Source organism: Chroicocephalus ridibundus, chromosome 8, assembly GCF_963924245.1.
Source record: "Chroicocephalus ridibundus chromosome 8, bChrRid1.1, whole genome shotgun sequence".
Taxonomy (NCBI): domain Eukaryota; kingdom Metazoa; phylum Chordata; class Aves; order Charadriiformes; family Laridae; genus Chroicocephalus; species Chroicocephalus ridibundus.
In genome coordinates, this window is record NC_086291.1 from 32216541 (window position 1) to 32229798 (window position 13258).

Genomic DNA, 13258 nt, shown 5'->3' on the forward strand with positions numbered 1-13258 from the left:
GTGAAACAGGCAGATCTGGGTGCTCCGTTGTGCTTCCCATCCTCACTTGCCTTAAAATAGCGAAGCCAGCTGTGAGTAATCGGTCATCTCAGGCCCTCCTGGCTTGTCCCCCTTGAATTGGTGGGGGTTTTCTGGGAAACAAGCATTTACTGACCCACATTAGGGACAGAGCGCCCAGCCCCAATGGGGAGCAGGCACCCCGTGGCGCCGATGCTGTTGCCTCCCACCATTTCAGCGAGCTCTGGGACAGGGGAGCCATCAGGACCACCTGGTGAACTGGTCTTTGGTAGGCGGAACACTTGCTCCAGCAAAACAAAAATAATGGTCATGGTATTTGGTCTGTCTTCACCCAGCAGCTGGCCTTGGTGTTGGCATCCCTAAGGCACCCAGCAGTAACAGCATCATGAAATGCTGGCTGAAATTCTGGCTTTTTGGAGCAAGGCGGTAATGGGTGAAAGTATCAGGAGCGGTTACTGCTTATGGATGTGTAAAATTAATTGTTTGAACAGCAGAGGAAGGTGGAAGCTGGCGTAAAAGGAAACATGGGACGCATCTCTGCTCTGCAAAGGACTGCCCCGCGGGGCCCTCGTTTGGAGGGACACTGTGGGGTTTGGGGGTTTGACCCCAGGGTGGGTTTGCACACGTGAGAACAGCCGCAGAACAGAGGAATTAATAAGTTAATAAATAGCAGCCGGGTATAGCTTCCCCGTGACCCAGCGGCCAGCAGTAACGCCTGGTAACCTGCGCAGGGAAGAGCAGCGCAGCCACCATGCTCTCAGTGGCACAGACACAGCGCAGGCCGTGACCTCATATCTGATAATGATGAGGTCCTTCTACCCATTTTGCAGATGTATGCCAGCCCCAGAGAGCCCTTGTGACAGCCTGGCCCGTGTCCCTTTATTGACCGCAGCTGAGGAAGGGGGCTGCCCTGCCAGCGCCCAATGAACCCTCCTCATTCCTTCCCTGGCATCCTCTCCGCTCACCTGGTTGGCAGCCCAACACCTCCCCAGTGCATCCCACAGCTCCCAGGACCTCTTCTCTCCGCTGTCCTTTCTTTCGCAGAGCCTTGTACCTTGGCTTTCCAAAGGCAAGGGCTCCTGGCACCCATGGCATTCAGCTGGGGTCCTGCCAGCACCCTGCAGCTCAGCATGAGGCAAGCAGTGACGTCCCCCACCCCCACAGGCTGTGTCCTATCCAGTTAACGAGGCTGCCATCATCAGCTAGAAAGAAATATCACACTGATAAACCACACGCAGCTCATTAATTGCAAGTGAAATTTAAAAAAAGCAACTGATGAGATGATGACACTGTATTTTTCTTTGCGTTTGTTTCCGAGATAGTCAGTACATCTGAGCTCTCAAGTTGCAAACACAGGCGTAGGAAAGGATCGCTTCCCACCACGGCTACGCATCGTTTGGATTGGAAGAAATGGGGGGCAAACCCCTTCCTCTCCTGGCAGGAGGAAGCACCATTAGCAGAGACACCGAAAAGGGAACGGCAGGCATTCCATAGTTGCATTCTCAGGGCTAGAGCCCACAGTGACAATACTATTTTGCTTTTACACGATGCCTTTCCCAAAACCATGGAGCATTTTGCAAAGCTATGTTATTGCCGCATGGAGGAGAAAAGCCGAGATGCCCCCAGCTGCCCCTGGGCAGAGAGCTTCTTGAAGTACACCAAAATTATGCTGTGGGCTTGTTCCACCTGCAGCAGATGGACACAAAAGAAAAAAGCCGACAAGATCCAGCCACATCAGGAGTTCGGCAGCTCACCGGGATGGGTCCAGCTCCTCCCCACTTGCTCAAGTGAGGGTGAACCTTGGAGTCTTTGCCCTCCCCAGGAGAGGTAATTGGGCAGGTGGCACATCCCCATCACACCTGGACAAACCTTAGGAGTGGCCACAGAGACAAGGCACAGGGGCCCATCCAAGCTGTCACTGCGGGGGTGGTGATGCCTGATAGGAAGCAGAGTGGCTCTGAGGGAGATGTCTCCAAGGATGCTCTTGCCATGGCCGCCGCAGTGCTGCGTTACAGAGCCCCGGCTGGGCCAGGCATTTTGTCTGGGAGACACAGTTCATCTCAGCTTTTGGATGCTCACATGCTTCAGTGAAGTCCAGACATTGTTCTGAGAGCTGGGGGGTCATTTATCGTTTAAAGTTATTTTTCAAAAGGGCCAATTCAGGCAAGATGGTTTTAGCCAGAGCATAGGCTCTACACCAAAACTTTTCTCAAAAAGCCAAACACGTTGCCTCTGGTTTTCCACCAGAAAAAGAGACAGTAGACAGGGAGCTATTTAAAGACGTGTAGAAACGCACCACTAGTCGAATGCCACCACTAGTCGAACCAACTTTACCTACTGGGGCTGGTGTTTACACTCTTCCACAGCCCCAGCTGAGAAACCTCTCAAATTTACCAGGCATGGAGAGTGCACTTTATTTATCAATGCCATTTTTTAGGGATCTCTTGATGAATTATTTTCAGGGTAATGAGCAGCACACGTTGCCCAGCGGGAGAAAGCATCCCACGCACGCACACTGCGCTCCTGCATCCCTCCCCATCCTTGCCCCATCCCCCTGGCGTCCCCTAGCAATAAAGGGCAGTGAGGAGGAGGAGAAGCGGGAGGAAGAGCACCCCCAGCACGGCCAGGCAGGGGAAGGCGGTGGGGTCGGCGGGGGTGACGCGCGTCCGTGTGGCCTGAAGAGTTCGGTCCCACTGGGTGAGGATGGCCTTTCTGGCCCCGCTCCACTTCCCCGGGCCCACCAGCCGAAACTGGTAGGGGCTGCAGGGGCCGAAGATGACCTTTAGGGCCAGCTGTGGGTCTGTCAGCAGGAGCTTCAGCATGTTGGGCTTCACGCCGATGGCAGAGGCCAACTCATCCATGTAGGAGATATAATCCGTCTGCAGCGTGGTGCTGTTCCTGTACCTTCAGGGGAGAGAGGAGGAGGGGGGAAAAAAGAGGGGCTGCTTTAGGTTTTCCCCCCTTTATTTGCTTATTTATTTAAGCACAGTGAAGGCAGAGTCTGTCCTCTGCCGTTGGTCCACCAAATCTGGGGACCAGAGCTGTCTGGGGGCCACAGCTGCAGGGGACATGCATCACTGCTACTGCTAGTGGAGGAAGCTGGCTCACGAGAAAATGTCGCGTTTTGAAACTTCCTACGATGCAATGGTTTTCCAAAAACAAAAAGAAAACATCGCTTGGGCCAGGTCCATCTTTCACTGATGATATTCATATTTTTAAATCATCGCTTCACCAGCATATCAGACAGACCCAGAGGGCAGGGAAAGCAAAGCACGGACTTCATGAAGCAAAAAAGTGTCACTTTGAAGAATAATGATGGAAATGTTCTATTTCTGTTGGGGCCTCACCCTGATAATGTGTGAACAAGAAGTGCTTTTTTGGTCTGATAACGCTCAGTGATGACAAATGAGCCTTTTCAGACAGGAAATCTTTCCATCATGAATTTTCCACCTAAACGTGCCTGATTTAGGCCTCCACCGTGCATTCAGCTCACCTGGGGCCGAGGCAATGGCAGGGCTCTTCTGCCAGCACAGGAGTCCCATGAGCTGCACTTACCACTTGAGCTTTTTCCCCATCTTGTCATCAATGTCATCCATCATCTCACTGACCGGGGGGAGCGTGCACTGCCCTGGAAAGAAGACGAAGAGCATCAGCAAAGGGAGATGATGCCCAGGAGATCCCTCCTGCAGCAGGTGGAGTTTGCAGGGATGAGATGAGTCCTTGGGTGCCTCTCTTCCCTTTGGTATCAAAGTCTGGGCTTGGGTGTGGATGTGACAACACTGGTTCCCCTGTCCTTAAAGTTGTGTAGTGATGCCCAAGAGGCTCTTCTCCCCCTTGCAGTCCCACCACAGGGACCTCATTGCTATCTGCCGCGGGTTGAAAAGTGACCTTCTCCCACAGTGCAAGGCACTTTGTCACATGGAGAACCCATTACTATTACTGGTAATAATACCATTACTGGTATTTCTGGCCAAATCCCGTTGTGTTCCTCAGCACTCAGGCACTGCCCTGATTTTCAGTTTCAGCCTGCACATTGCTGCTGGGAAAGGCTACTTCCTATGAACAGAAAATAGCCCTTCACCCAACACTTGCCCAACCACCTACCCTGAAACACCTTGACTGCCCAGCGGCACTGGAGGTCTGCTGTTGGGATGATGGGTCCAAGGGACTGGACCAGCCCAATGACTGCAATGGTTGGCTTCTCGAGCCGAGGAGGGAGAATGCCTTTGTAGAGGGTGACCTGATTGTCCCTGCATTTGATGATGGAATCATCCTCCATGAAAGGATAGGAGTAACTGTAACCAGTGGCAAAGACAACCACATCGACGTCATCCTGCACAGTCCCATCTTGAAACAAGACGGATGTCTCTCTGAACTCCTTCACATTTGGCTTCATCACCACCACGCCGCAGGCAATGCGGCTCGGGAGGTCGTCGTTGAACACTGGCTCCTTACGGGAGGTTCTGCAAGGGCAAATATAGTGGGGCTGTCACAGAGGCAGCTTCTGCTGCTGGCCCAGGGTAGGCACTGTCCAGCCCCATCCAAAACCAGCACCCCGGGAGGTTTGGGGGTGGATGGCCCCGTGTGTACCTGTCCAGTGGCATGAGGCCGAAGTTCTCGTGCTTGAAGAACCGGTTCATGCCTCTCACGTACAGCCAGTCACTGATCGCCCTTGGAAGGATGTTCCCCAGCCAGGTCCGGAAACGAGTGATGACCAGCATGTCCCAGGGGTAGCCGTTGTCCCAGACACGACTCATCACCCAGGACCCGCTTCGGGAGCTCAGGTAGACCTGGGGGGACAGCAAGGAAGGCGTGTGCTGCCCCCATGATGGCTGCAAGCCCCCAGGGCTGTCTCACGTAGGCAGTGGCAAGTGCTTGAGCAGATGGGGAACCCCCCTTCCCCAGTGGCTCTGGTGTAGGCCCTTGTACCTGTGACGCCACGGTGCTGAGCTCCACGGCAATGTCACAGCCAGAGTTGCCCAAGCCTATCACCAGCACCTTCTTCCCTCTGAACTTCTCTGGCTCCTTGTACTCTCGGCTGTGGAAGTAGCAGCCTTTAAACTTCTGTATTCCTGAGAAGAGAACAGAAAGGGTCATACTTCCCCCCAGGAATGAAAAGGAGAGGCTCCGCTGGCCTTGGGACCTCCCCTTCCCGCAGATGCTGCTGGAGCATCTGTTTGACCGTTCGTCACAGGATGCCTCCTGTACACAGAGGGATGCTGCAAACCCATAGTCGGATGGGATTTGTTTCTGGCTTCATTCAATATTTAAAGAGAAAGAGTGTGCAAGCACAGAATACCTTTGCATGGTATTTCTGTACCCCAAAAAGGTACTACTGCAACCCCAACATTGCCCCAAGGCACCTGGACGGCCACACACCATCCCCTTAGTGTGGCTTTACATCCTTGTGGTAGTGAGCCGCCGGGAAGCAGCATTCATTTTTAGAAGAGAAGATGGCAAAGGACCTGAGGGGAGTTCTCAAGACCCATCGATGCCTCAAGCCCGTGTCCTCCAAACAGACCCCCAGCACCAACTATTTCTTGCTAGAGAGAAAGGTTTTCCCATTAAAGTGTCTGTACACAGAGAGGCAAAGGCTGTCAGGTAACGTGCAGGACATTTGTACTAGAAGTCATGTGAAAATGACAAAAAAAAAAAGTGTTTTACAAAGTCCTTTTATGAAAAATCTTCTGTTAAAGGAAACAGCCTAAAATAGGTTGGGTTTTTTTTGTTTTTTTTTTTTCCTGGGAAAGATTAGCATTTTCCCTGCTTTGATATAGTCTGGATGCTGAGTCTTTTTTTTTTTCTTTAAAAAAAAAAAAGTTTTGATTTGTTGAACAGACCCCCATCCCCCAAAATATTGCTCCCCTTTTAACACCAAAAAGGCATCTTTTTGTAGGGAAGAACCTTGTGATGGAAGGTATTTGCCTGGCTGTGTCCCAGCGGATGAATTCCACACCTACGGCTTACCTGGGAATTGAGCCAGGGGGAGGTTTGGGTAGACATGATGCCCAGAGCAAACCATAACAGCATCAAAAACCGCCGTCTCTTCCTTCCCATCTCTCCGGGTCACCACCTCCCATTGCCCCGTCACAGAAAAGTCTGGGCGTTTTTTAACCTTGGTGACCAGGGTCTTAAAGGAAACAAAAGAAAAATCCATGGGTGTCCGCGTAACGGAACGAGAGGTTTGGGGAGTCAGTGGGATTCAGAGGCCCGAGGGAACCCAGGGATGTTTGTTTGCCCCTGCAATTTCACACCGGCAGCTCTGGGAAGTGCACAAAGATGGGACCTCACAAGACCTGCTTAACAAAACCATGAGGTTTTTCCCCCCCCGCCCCGGAATATTTTCTCCCAGGATTTTCCTCGCGGCAGGGAGACCCAGGTACGGAGGCAATATCCCTCCTTCACAGGTCCCCCTGCTACTCACTCCCCCTTCTCCATGCCAGGCTTTTTACCTTGAACCGTATGTGCCGGAGCAGGTCGAAGTGCTCGGCGTACTTGCAGATGTAGTGCTGGAGCCTGGCATTGTGCATGTAGTTGGGGTGGTCGTCAGGGAAGGGGAAGTCGGAGTAACACATCATCTCTTTGCAGGAGTTGGTGAAGACGGTGCGGTAGATGCTGGCTCTGCCTTCCTCTGCCTGGTCCTGGAGGGAGAGGAGTGCAGACATGTCCCATTAGGGAGGACATGGCCCCCTGCCTGTCCTGGAGCCCTGCACTGGTTCCTCCAGATACCATCACCCCCAGGCCTCTACCTGCAGGGCTGGAGGCAGAGAAAAACAGCAAAGCCATCAAGTGCAATAATCAAATAACCCCTGATGAGCACAGAAGTGTCCTAACAGGCCAGGAGGAGGGTTTGCATCACCCTATGCATTTAGGAGCCGGTTACACGTGCATCTGCCAGGGAAAGTGGAAACCTCAGGGGAAGGGAGCACTGTGGAAGGACCATGCCAGAGCCTCTCCACTGCACACGCAGAAAGCATCAGGAAGTCTGGCGTGACATAGCTACACTCATGCACGTGGACACGTGCAAAATATCACAGGAGACAAGTAACGTGGGACCTCCCAGTGCCCAGATTCCTCCTGGTCTGCCTGTAAATCTTCCAAAATGCCTCAGGCGTGCCTGGACATTACTCCTTTGTGCACGTGGTCTTGGCAATTGCACAAGCAAAAGGCAGAAGCCCAGCTGGGCACGTTTGCTTTGGCGCAGTGTCTTGGCTACCCATGCTTTGTGCAACCGTGGGGCAGGTCTGGCCTCGGACGTGGCTGGAGGCTTGTCCCTACCACCCAGCAATGCCCGTGCCAGCTGGCCAGAGTCCCGCTGACATCTAGCAGGGCAGGACATGAGGGATCTGCCAAAATCCCCAAGAACACCATGCATACAGTGGGGCCTGGGCTGGCTTGGTCCCGTCCTGCCCAAAACGGCCAGCCCCACACATCACCCTGTCCCCATCATGGGGACACCTGCTATGTCTGCCTTGACACTTGGCACTTAACAGCATGAAACACAGGTTTCCCTTCCCTGGTGGCTTTGATGCTAGGACAGAGCTGGGAAAAAATGCAACGGGGGTTCTGCATTGGAAAATTCATATTTGAGTTGGCCAAAAAATTACCAACTTATAATAAAAGAAAAAAAAAATGACCAAAAGCCCAAATTGGAAATAACAGAGAAGGAGACAAAGTGGTTTTGACTTTTCTCCTCAGTGGTGATATTCTGTTCTGAAATTCTCCGTTACAAATATCAAAAAGTATTGCCAAACTTTCTGGAGGAATTCGCTGGACCCCTCCCCAGAAAAGACCGAAAACATGTGGTCCTTGTTTTAGATGAGTCGAACGTTTCAGATCACCCACGACAAGTTTTCTGCCCTCCCCTCTGCTCCAGGGTTTAACTCACACGGGCTCAATTCCTTTCCCTACCGGCACCCTGAGCCGCTCCTGCAACCACGATTCCACCCCAAATCAATCCCTTGTCCCCAGCCTGCCAGCGGGTGGGCACGTGGCACGAGGGGGCTCTGGGTCTCACCTTCTAAGTATTCATTTGGGTTCCTTTTTGGCTCCATGGTGCACGGACACTATGTAAAAGCTACATGGAGAACTAGCCGGAGTGTCCCCGAGGCGGGGTGACAGCTGGCTGCCCCACAGGGAGGCTCTTGCGGGGCCTGAAGATCTGCATTTCAGAGCCGTCCCTATCTCCATGGGCTTTGAAGGGAATGGGGTCATGTCCTCGGAGCAGCCCCGGGGGGGTTTGCAGCCCCTTAGCTGGGGAGAAGCTGGCAGCTCCCCCCATCCCCAAAGGCGAGGGGCTGGCAGTTCAGAGGGGACTTGGCTCAGCAAGCCAAGGGAGGGCCAGGCTGTCCCCAGGGTGAGGGAGGGGGCCTGGGGACCTCTATTGGACCAGCCAAGCCCTCCCACGTGCACCCATCAGAGCAGAGCAAGAGGGTGCAGGCACATGGGATTCAGCCCCCCAGCCCTGAGGACAAAAAGTTTCCCCAGCCAGCTCTGAAACCAGGCAGCCAAAGCCACTCACCGTGTAGTACCAGAGTCCCCCGACGTTCTCGCTCTGCTCGAAGCAGGTGGGCTCCAGCCCCTCTTCCAGGCAGCACTTGGTGGCCGCCAGCCCACTGACGCCCGCGCCCACCACCGCCACACGCCGCACCATGCTGTCCTGCCTGGGGGAGAATGTGGCTGTGGTGGAGCCGAGACCGGGCGGACACGCTCCCCCAGGTGGGTCCGCAGCCCCCGGCAATGCCCCGGGGAATCAGGGTACCTCCTCCCCAGCACAACTGCCCCAGCTCCTTAAACAAGCCCGAGGGGTTTTGTCGCCCATCCTTGCTCACCTGCTTCCCGTGCAGCCCCCAGGTAGGAGTTTTGGGCAGGGTGGAAGAGGTTTCCTGCGTAGCCAGGGGCTCCCTGAGGGAGAGGAACGGCAGCTGAGGAGGAGCTCCCCCGAAAGAGTCAAGCTCTTTTATGCAGCATCGCACGGGAGGCAGGGCCAGAGCCGAGGGGCTGTTTCCATGAGCGACTTGCGCTTGTTTGGACTTTAGCAAGCCCGGAGCTGTAACGTGAGGAGGAGCTGTGGGCGCAGAGCTCCTAAATTAGGAAATAAAGCATTGGACTGAAATGATTGTGAGATAGAGGCCAGGGTCACCGAGCAGCGGCAGCCACCTCCAGCCCGTGGGGCGAGCACTCTCAGGTGCCTGCACTGTGCCCCCCCACTCCAAAATGGTATGACAGTGCCCGTGTCATCAAGAAAAGCAGGTAGGACCAGGCTGCCCAACTCACCCCATCCTTCCACCCCAGCGCTGCAGTTATTCCCCTGCAAAGAGGGCAACTGGCAGTGGCGCCACGGGGACAAGGCACCCTGGCATCGGGCAGGTTCCTGTCCAAAATTTCTGACCGCTTTACCCACTTCTAATAAGTGGGGCAAGAGTGTTCCAGAGGACATCCGTGGGGAAGGACAAAGAGCAGGCAAGTGTGGAGGAGTCCGTTGGCAAATCCCAATCCATCTCGGCGCTCTTCATCTAAGTCTCTTTGTGTGAGTTCATCCATCAAACCCCTGCCTCCAGACGGGTCCCGGGGGAGAACCGTTCAGCTGGGAGTACGCCCGCTTGAAAGCTGCTGGCGCCTCTAAAGCTGCCTAAGCTGGGCTGTTCATTCATCCTAAACTGACTTGAAATAAAATAAAGCAGAGGATGCCAGAAAAATGATTGAACAATCAAAGTGAAAAAGAATGAAAGCGTTAATTTTGCCACTCCCTGCCAAATTGGTTGGGCTTTCCAAGGGAATAGCTTTGGAGACATGGTTAAGTTGACTTAATACAAACGAACTGCCAAGCTGGCTTTATGGATTCCCAGACTAGAGGAGGTGCGGATCCTCTCCTGCAGGACACAACCTGGAGGAGTAGGAGGAGGAGGAGACTTCTCTGAATTAAAACACTTGTCAGAAAATGCCACCCAGGAGCACTGCACGGCAAGAGCACGTGCCTGCTCCTGGCCCTGGCATAGGGTAGGAAAGGTCAATCCAAGGCAGGAGGAGGGGAACAAAGGTAGAGTCAATCATTTACCTGGAGTGACACAGCTGTTAAACATCCAAAAGGGGAAAAGGCCATGGACATCTTAACTAATTATATCCCAGCTGCCATTTTCCTCAAAAGGAAAAAAAAAAAATAATTTTTTGATTCCCCCCCCCCACTCAAAAAAGGGAAGAACTGCAGGTGTGAATAGGCAAGGAAAAGGAGAAAGTTTGGGTGTTTTCCCCCCTGGAAAAAATCAAAATCAAAAGCTTCAACATTTCTAATGGCACTAGAAGTAGTTCTGCCCAACATCTGCAAACTCCTGTTTGACTCTTTATCATGTGTTATGGGAAAGTGAGAGCAGAAGAGGGCTCCTAACATCCAAAAGAGCACGAACAGTCAGGAAAAAGCAGTGGCACCTGCAAAAACCTGCCACCTTCCAGCTCGAAGCTGCCTCACACCGGTGGCACGGCTGAGGCTGGAGATGGCTTCCTGCGATGCTCAGAGGGGGTAACAGCACGGCAATGGGAATCCTACGGGGGACAACCTGCGGGGACAGGAGCTGCGATCCCAGCCCCACGCACAGCTGGTGAGATTGCAGCTGTTTGTCCTGGCTGCCATCAGGGCGCCGGCACCAAGAGACACACGTGTATTCATTAACCAAGGGCAGTGGTGGGTAGGGGTCACTGGCCACCACAGCCAGTCCCCACGCAGCCACCCTCAACTCTCCCACTGGTAGAGGCGGCAAAGCAAAAGGTGAAAAATCCTCCATTTCTGACCCCTTTGCTCTGAAGGCTCCCCGAGACAGCAGCCGGAAGGACGCTCGGCACAGACCCCGGCTGCAAGGCTGGACGGCAGCTTGCCCACGAGCCACACGGCTCCTGCTTCAGACAGACCGGGCTCTGTGGCACTGGATGCAGCACAACCCCCACGGCAAGAGCCAGATGCTTCCCCACGGAGCATTTCAGCCGGGAAGAGGAAGATCCCTTAAGTGTATGGAGGGGGAATAAACCCCAGCGCAGCACCTTGATGGCAACAGTCAGGCCAGGGCCAGCTGGGCACCCGCCAGGAGCAGCCTTCAGCCCCACAGGGGTGGGACATCCCCGGGGACTCCTCTGATCTCTGTCGGAGCATGCTGCCCAGCATGACCACAGAGCCACAGCTGGGCTCCCGACTCCATTAGCAGCCAGGGATGAACCAAACTTGCCGGAGGCGCCGCTGGCCCGGCTGGGGAGTGTCGGAGCCCCACGCCCCACGGGCGCCCACGACTCCCCTGGGGCCAGCGATCCTCCTCTCCCCCCGCATCCCTCGGGCTCTGCTCAACCCTTTGATGCGCAGCTTACATTGTTCAACCATCTTTGAAGTGTGAAATGAGAAACACCCCGCGCTGGGCCGGGCAGAGCCCTCCGGAGCAGCCAGCAGCACTGCGGCAGCCGCGGGACAATAAATCAGCAGCCGGAGCTACAAAAAGCCAGGCAGTAAACAAGAGCATGCACATCCCATTTGCTCTCCACTAATTGTGTCGGAGCGCTTCCCAGGCTGGTTCTTGTTTTTTCTTGAACACAGCTAAAGATACATTTTTCATTTGCTTTTCCCCACCCTTCTTCCTCATTTTTGTTTGCGAGCAAAATCCTTCCAGGAAATGGCTGCAGGACTCTTCCCATTAGATTCGGGGCTGAGGGATGGAGCACCCCAAGGGAGGCACAGCATCAACACCTTGTGATGGGGGAGCAAATGCAACAGGGTCTTCTTACTCTCCTTAACCCTCCTGTCGGTCCTGAAAATTGGTTTTGCTGTTCCTTAGGGAGTTGTTGTGATCCACAGCCTTTCAGGCATCGCTTGCCTTCAGCTTCACGGCTCGCTCACCACAGTCACCTTTCCAGACAAGGACAAACCAACCGAAAACTCACGATGTCTCCCCATGAAATCTTTTTTTTTTTTTTTTTTTTTTTTTTTTTAAGGTACAGAAGTTGGCAGCAGGATAACACAACTCATTGCATTTATTTCAAAGACATCTCTCCTCTAAACCCTTTCCCCCTACCACCCAGCCTTGGAGCTTGGTGTCCTGCAGACCTACAGCCCATCTCCATGCCTTCTCTGGGATTCATCCTCAGGCAGAGCCTCTCTCTGTCCTCCCTCCTTTTTTTTCCCCTGCCCATGTGCTGTTTTCCAGTGGTGCTGTCTGGGGACATGCAGGATCCTTAGAGCACCCAGAAACTCCTGAGAGCATCAGGTAACACCCCACAGAAAGCCACCGCCACGCCCATTGCAGCATAAGCCACTCAAAGGTACCTGGCTTTCGGGATATCACACGGGATTGTCCTTTTCTTGGGCAATCACCTGGAACGCAGGTGCCCAGGTGTTTACCCAGCTTCTGCTCCATTCCAAGCCTTACACAACCTCGCGGGAGCAGAGGCCCACAAGGACACATGTGCCAAATGCCTCCACCACAACCCAGGCGAAGCGTCGCTCCAGCTGGTGCTACGCAGCTCTTGCCATGCAGAGGGGCACTGCCACACTCGCAGCAATTGCTGCAGCTCATCTGGGGCCAGAGCTGCTACAGACATGGACAACCCATGGGGTCTGCTCCCAAATATGGGAATCATAGAATGGTTTGGGTTGGAAGGGGACCTTAAAGATCACCCAGTTCCAACCCCCTGCCCTGGGCAGGGACACCTCCCACCAGACCAGGCTGCTCAAAGCCCCATCCAGCCTGGCCTTGAACGCCTCCAGGGATGGGGCAGCCACAACCTCCCTGGGCAACCTGTTCCAGTGCCTCACCACCCTCACAGGAAAGAATTTCTTCCTGATATCCAATCTAAATCTCCCCTCCTTCAGTTTAAAACCATTACCCCTCATCCTATCATTACACCCCCTGATCCAGAGTCCCTCCCCATCTCTCCTGTAGCCCCCTTTAGGGACTGGAAGGGGCTCTAAGGTCTCCCTGGAGCCTTCTCTTCTCCAGGCTGAACACCCCCAACTCTCTCAGCCTGTCCTCACAGCAGAGGGGCCCCAGCCCTCTGATCACCTTCGTGGCCTCCTCTGAACCTGTTCCAACAGGTCCATGTCCTTCTTGTGCTGAGGACTCCAGAGCTGGACACAGTACTCCCAAGGGTTTTCTTTCCCCTCAAGAAAAATCCCTGCTCCGGCTGCTTCTCCTACCCCTGCCCTGCTAGTATTTTGGCAGGGACCTCCCTAGGGTCCCTGGCTGGAGGATGGCTGTCTTCCATCACA

General features: G+C 54.0%; 1 protein-coding gene across 1 annotated transcript; it reads right to left on the minus strand.

Moving 5' to 3' along the window:
* Positions 1-1344: 1344 nt before the first annotated feature.
* Positions 1345-8906, minus strand: LOC134519917 (flavin-containing monooxygenase 3-like). The gene is made up of 9 exons (XM_063344702.1): positions 8850-8906; positions 8540-8681; positions 6471-6659; positions 5986-6148; positions 4948-5090; positions 4609-4808; positions 4123-4481; positions 3574-3646; positions 1345-2922 (listed from the first exon to the last, which is right to left on the minus strand). The coding sequence occupies exons 2-9, from the start codon at positions 8669-8671 to the stop codon at positions 2583-2585; spliced, it is 1599 nt and encodes a 532-aa protein (XP_063200772.1). The 5' UTR covers positions 8672-8681; positions 8850-8906; the 3' UTR covers positions 1345-2582.
* Positions 8907-13258: the final 4352 nt, after the last annotated feature.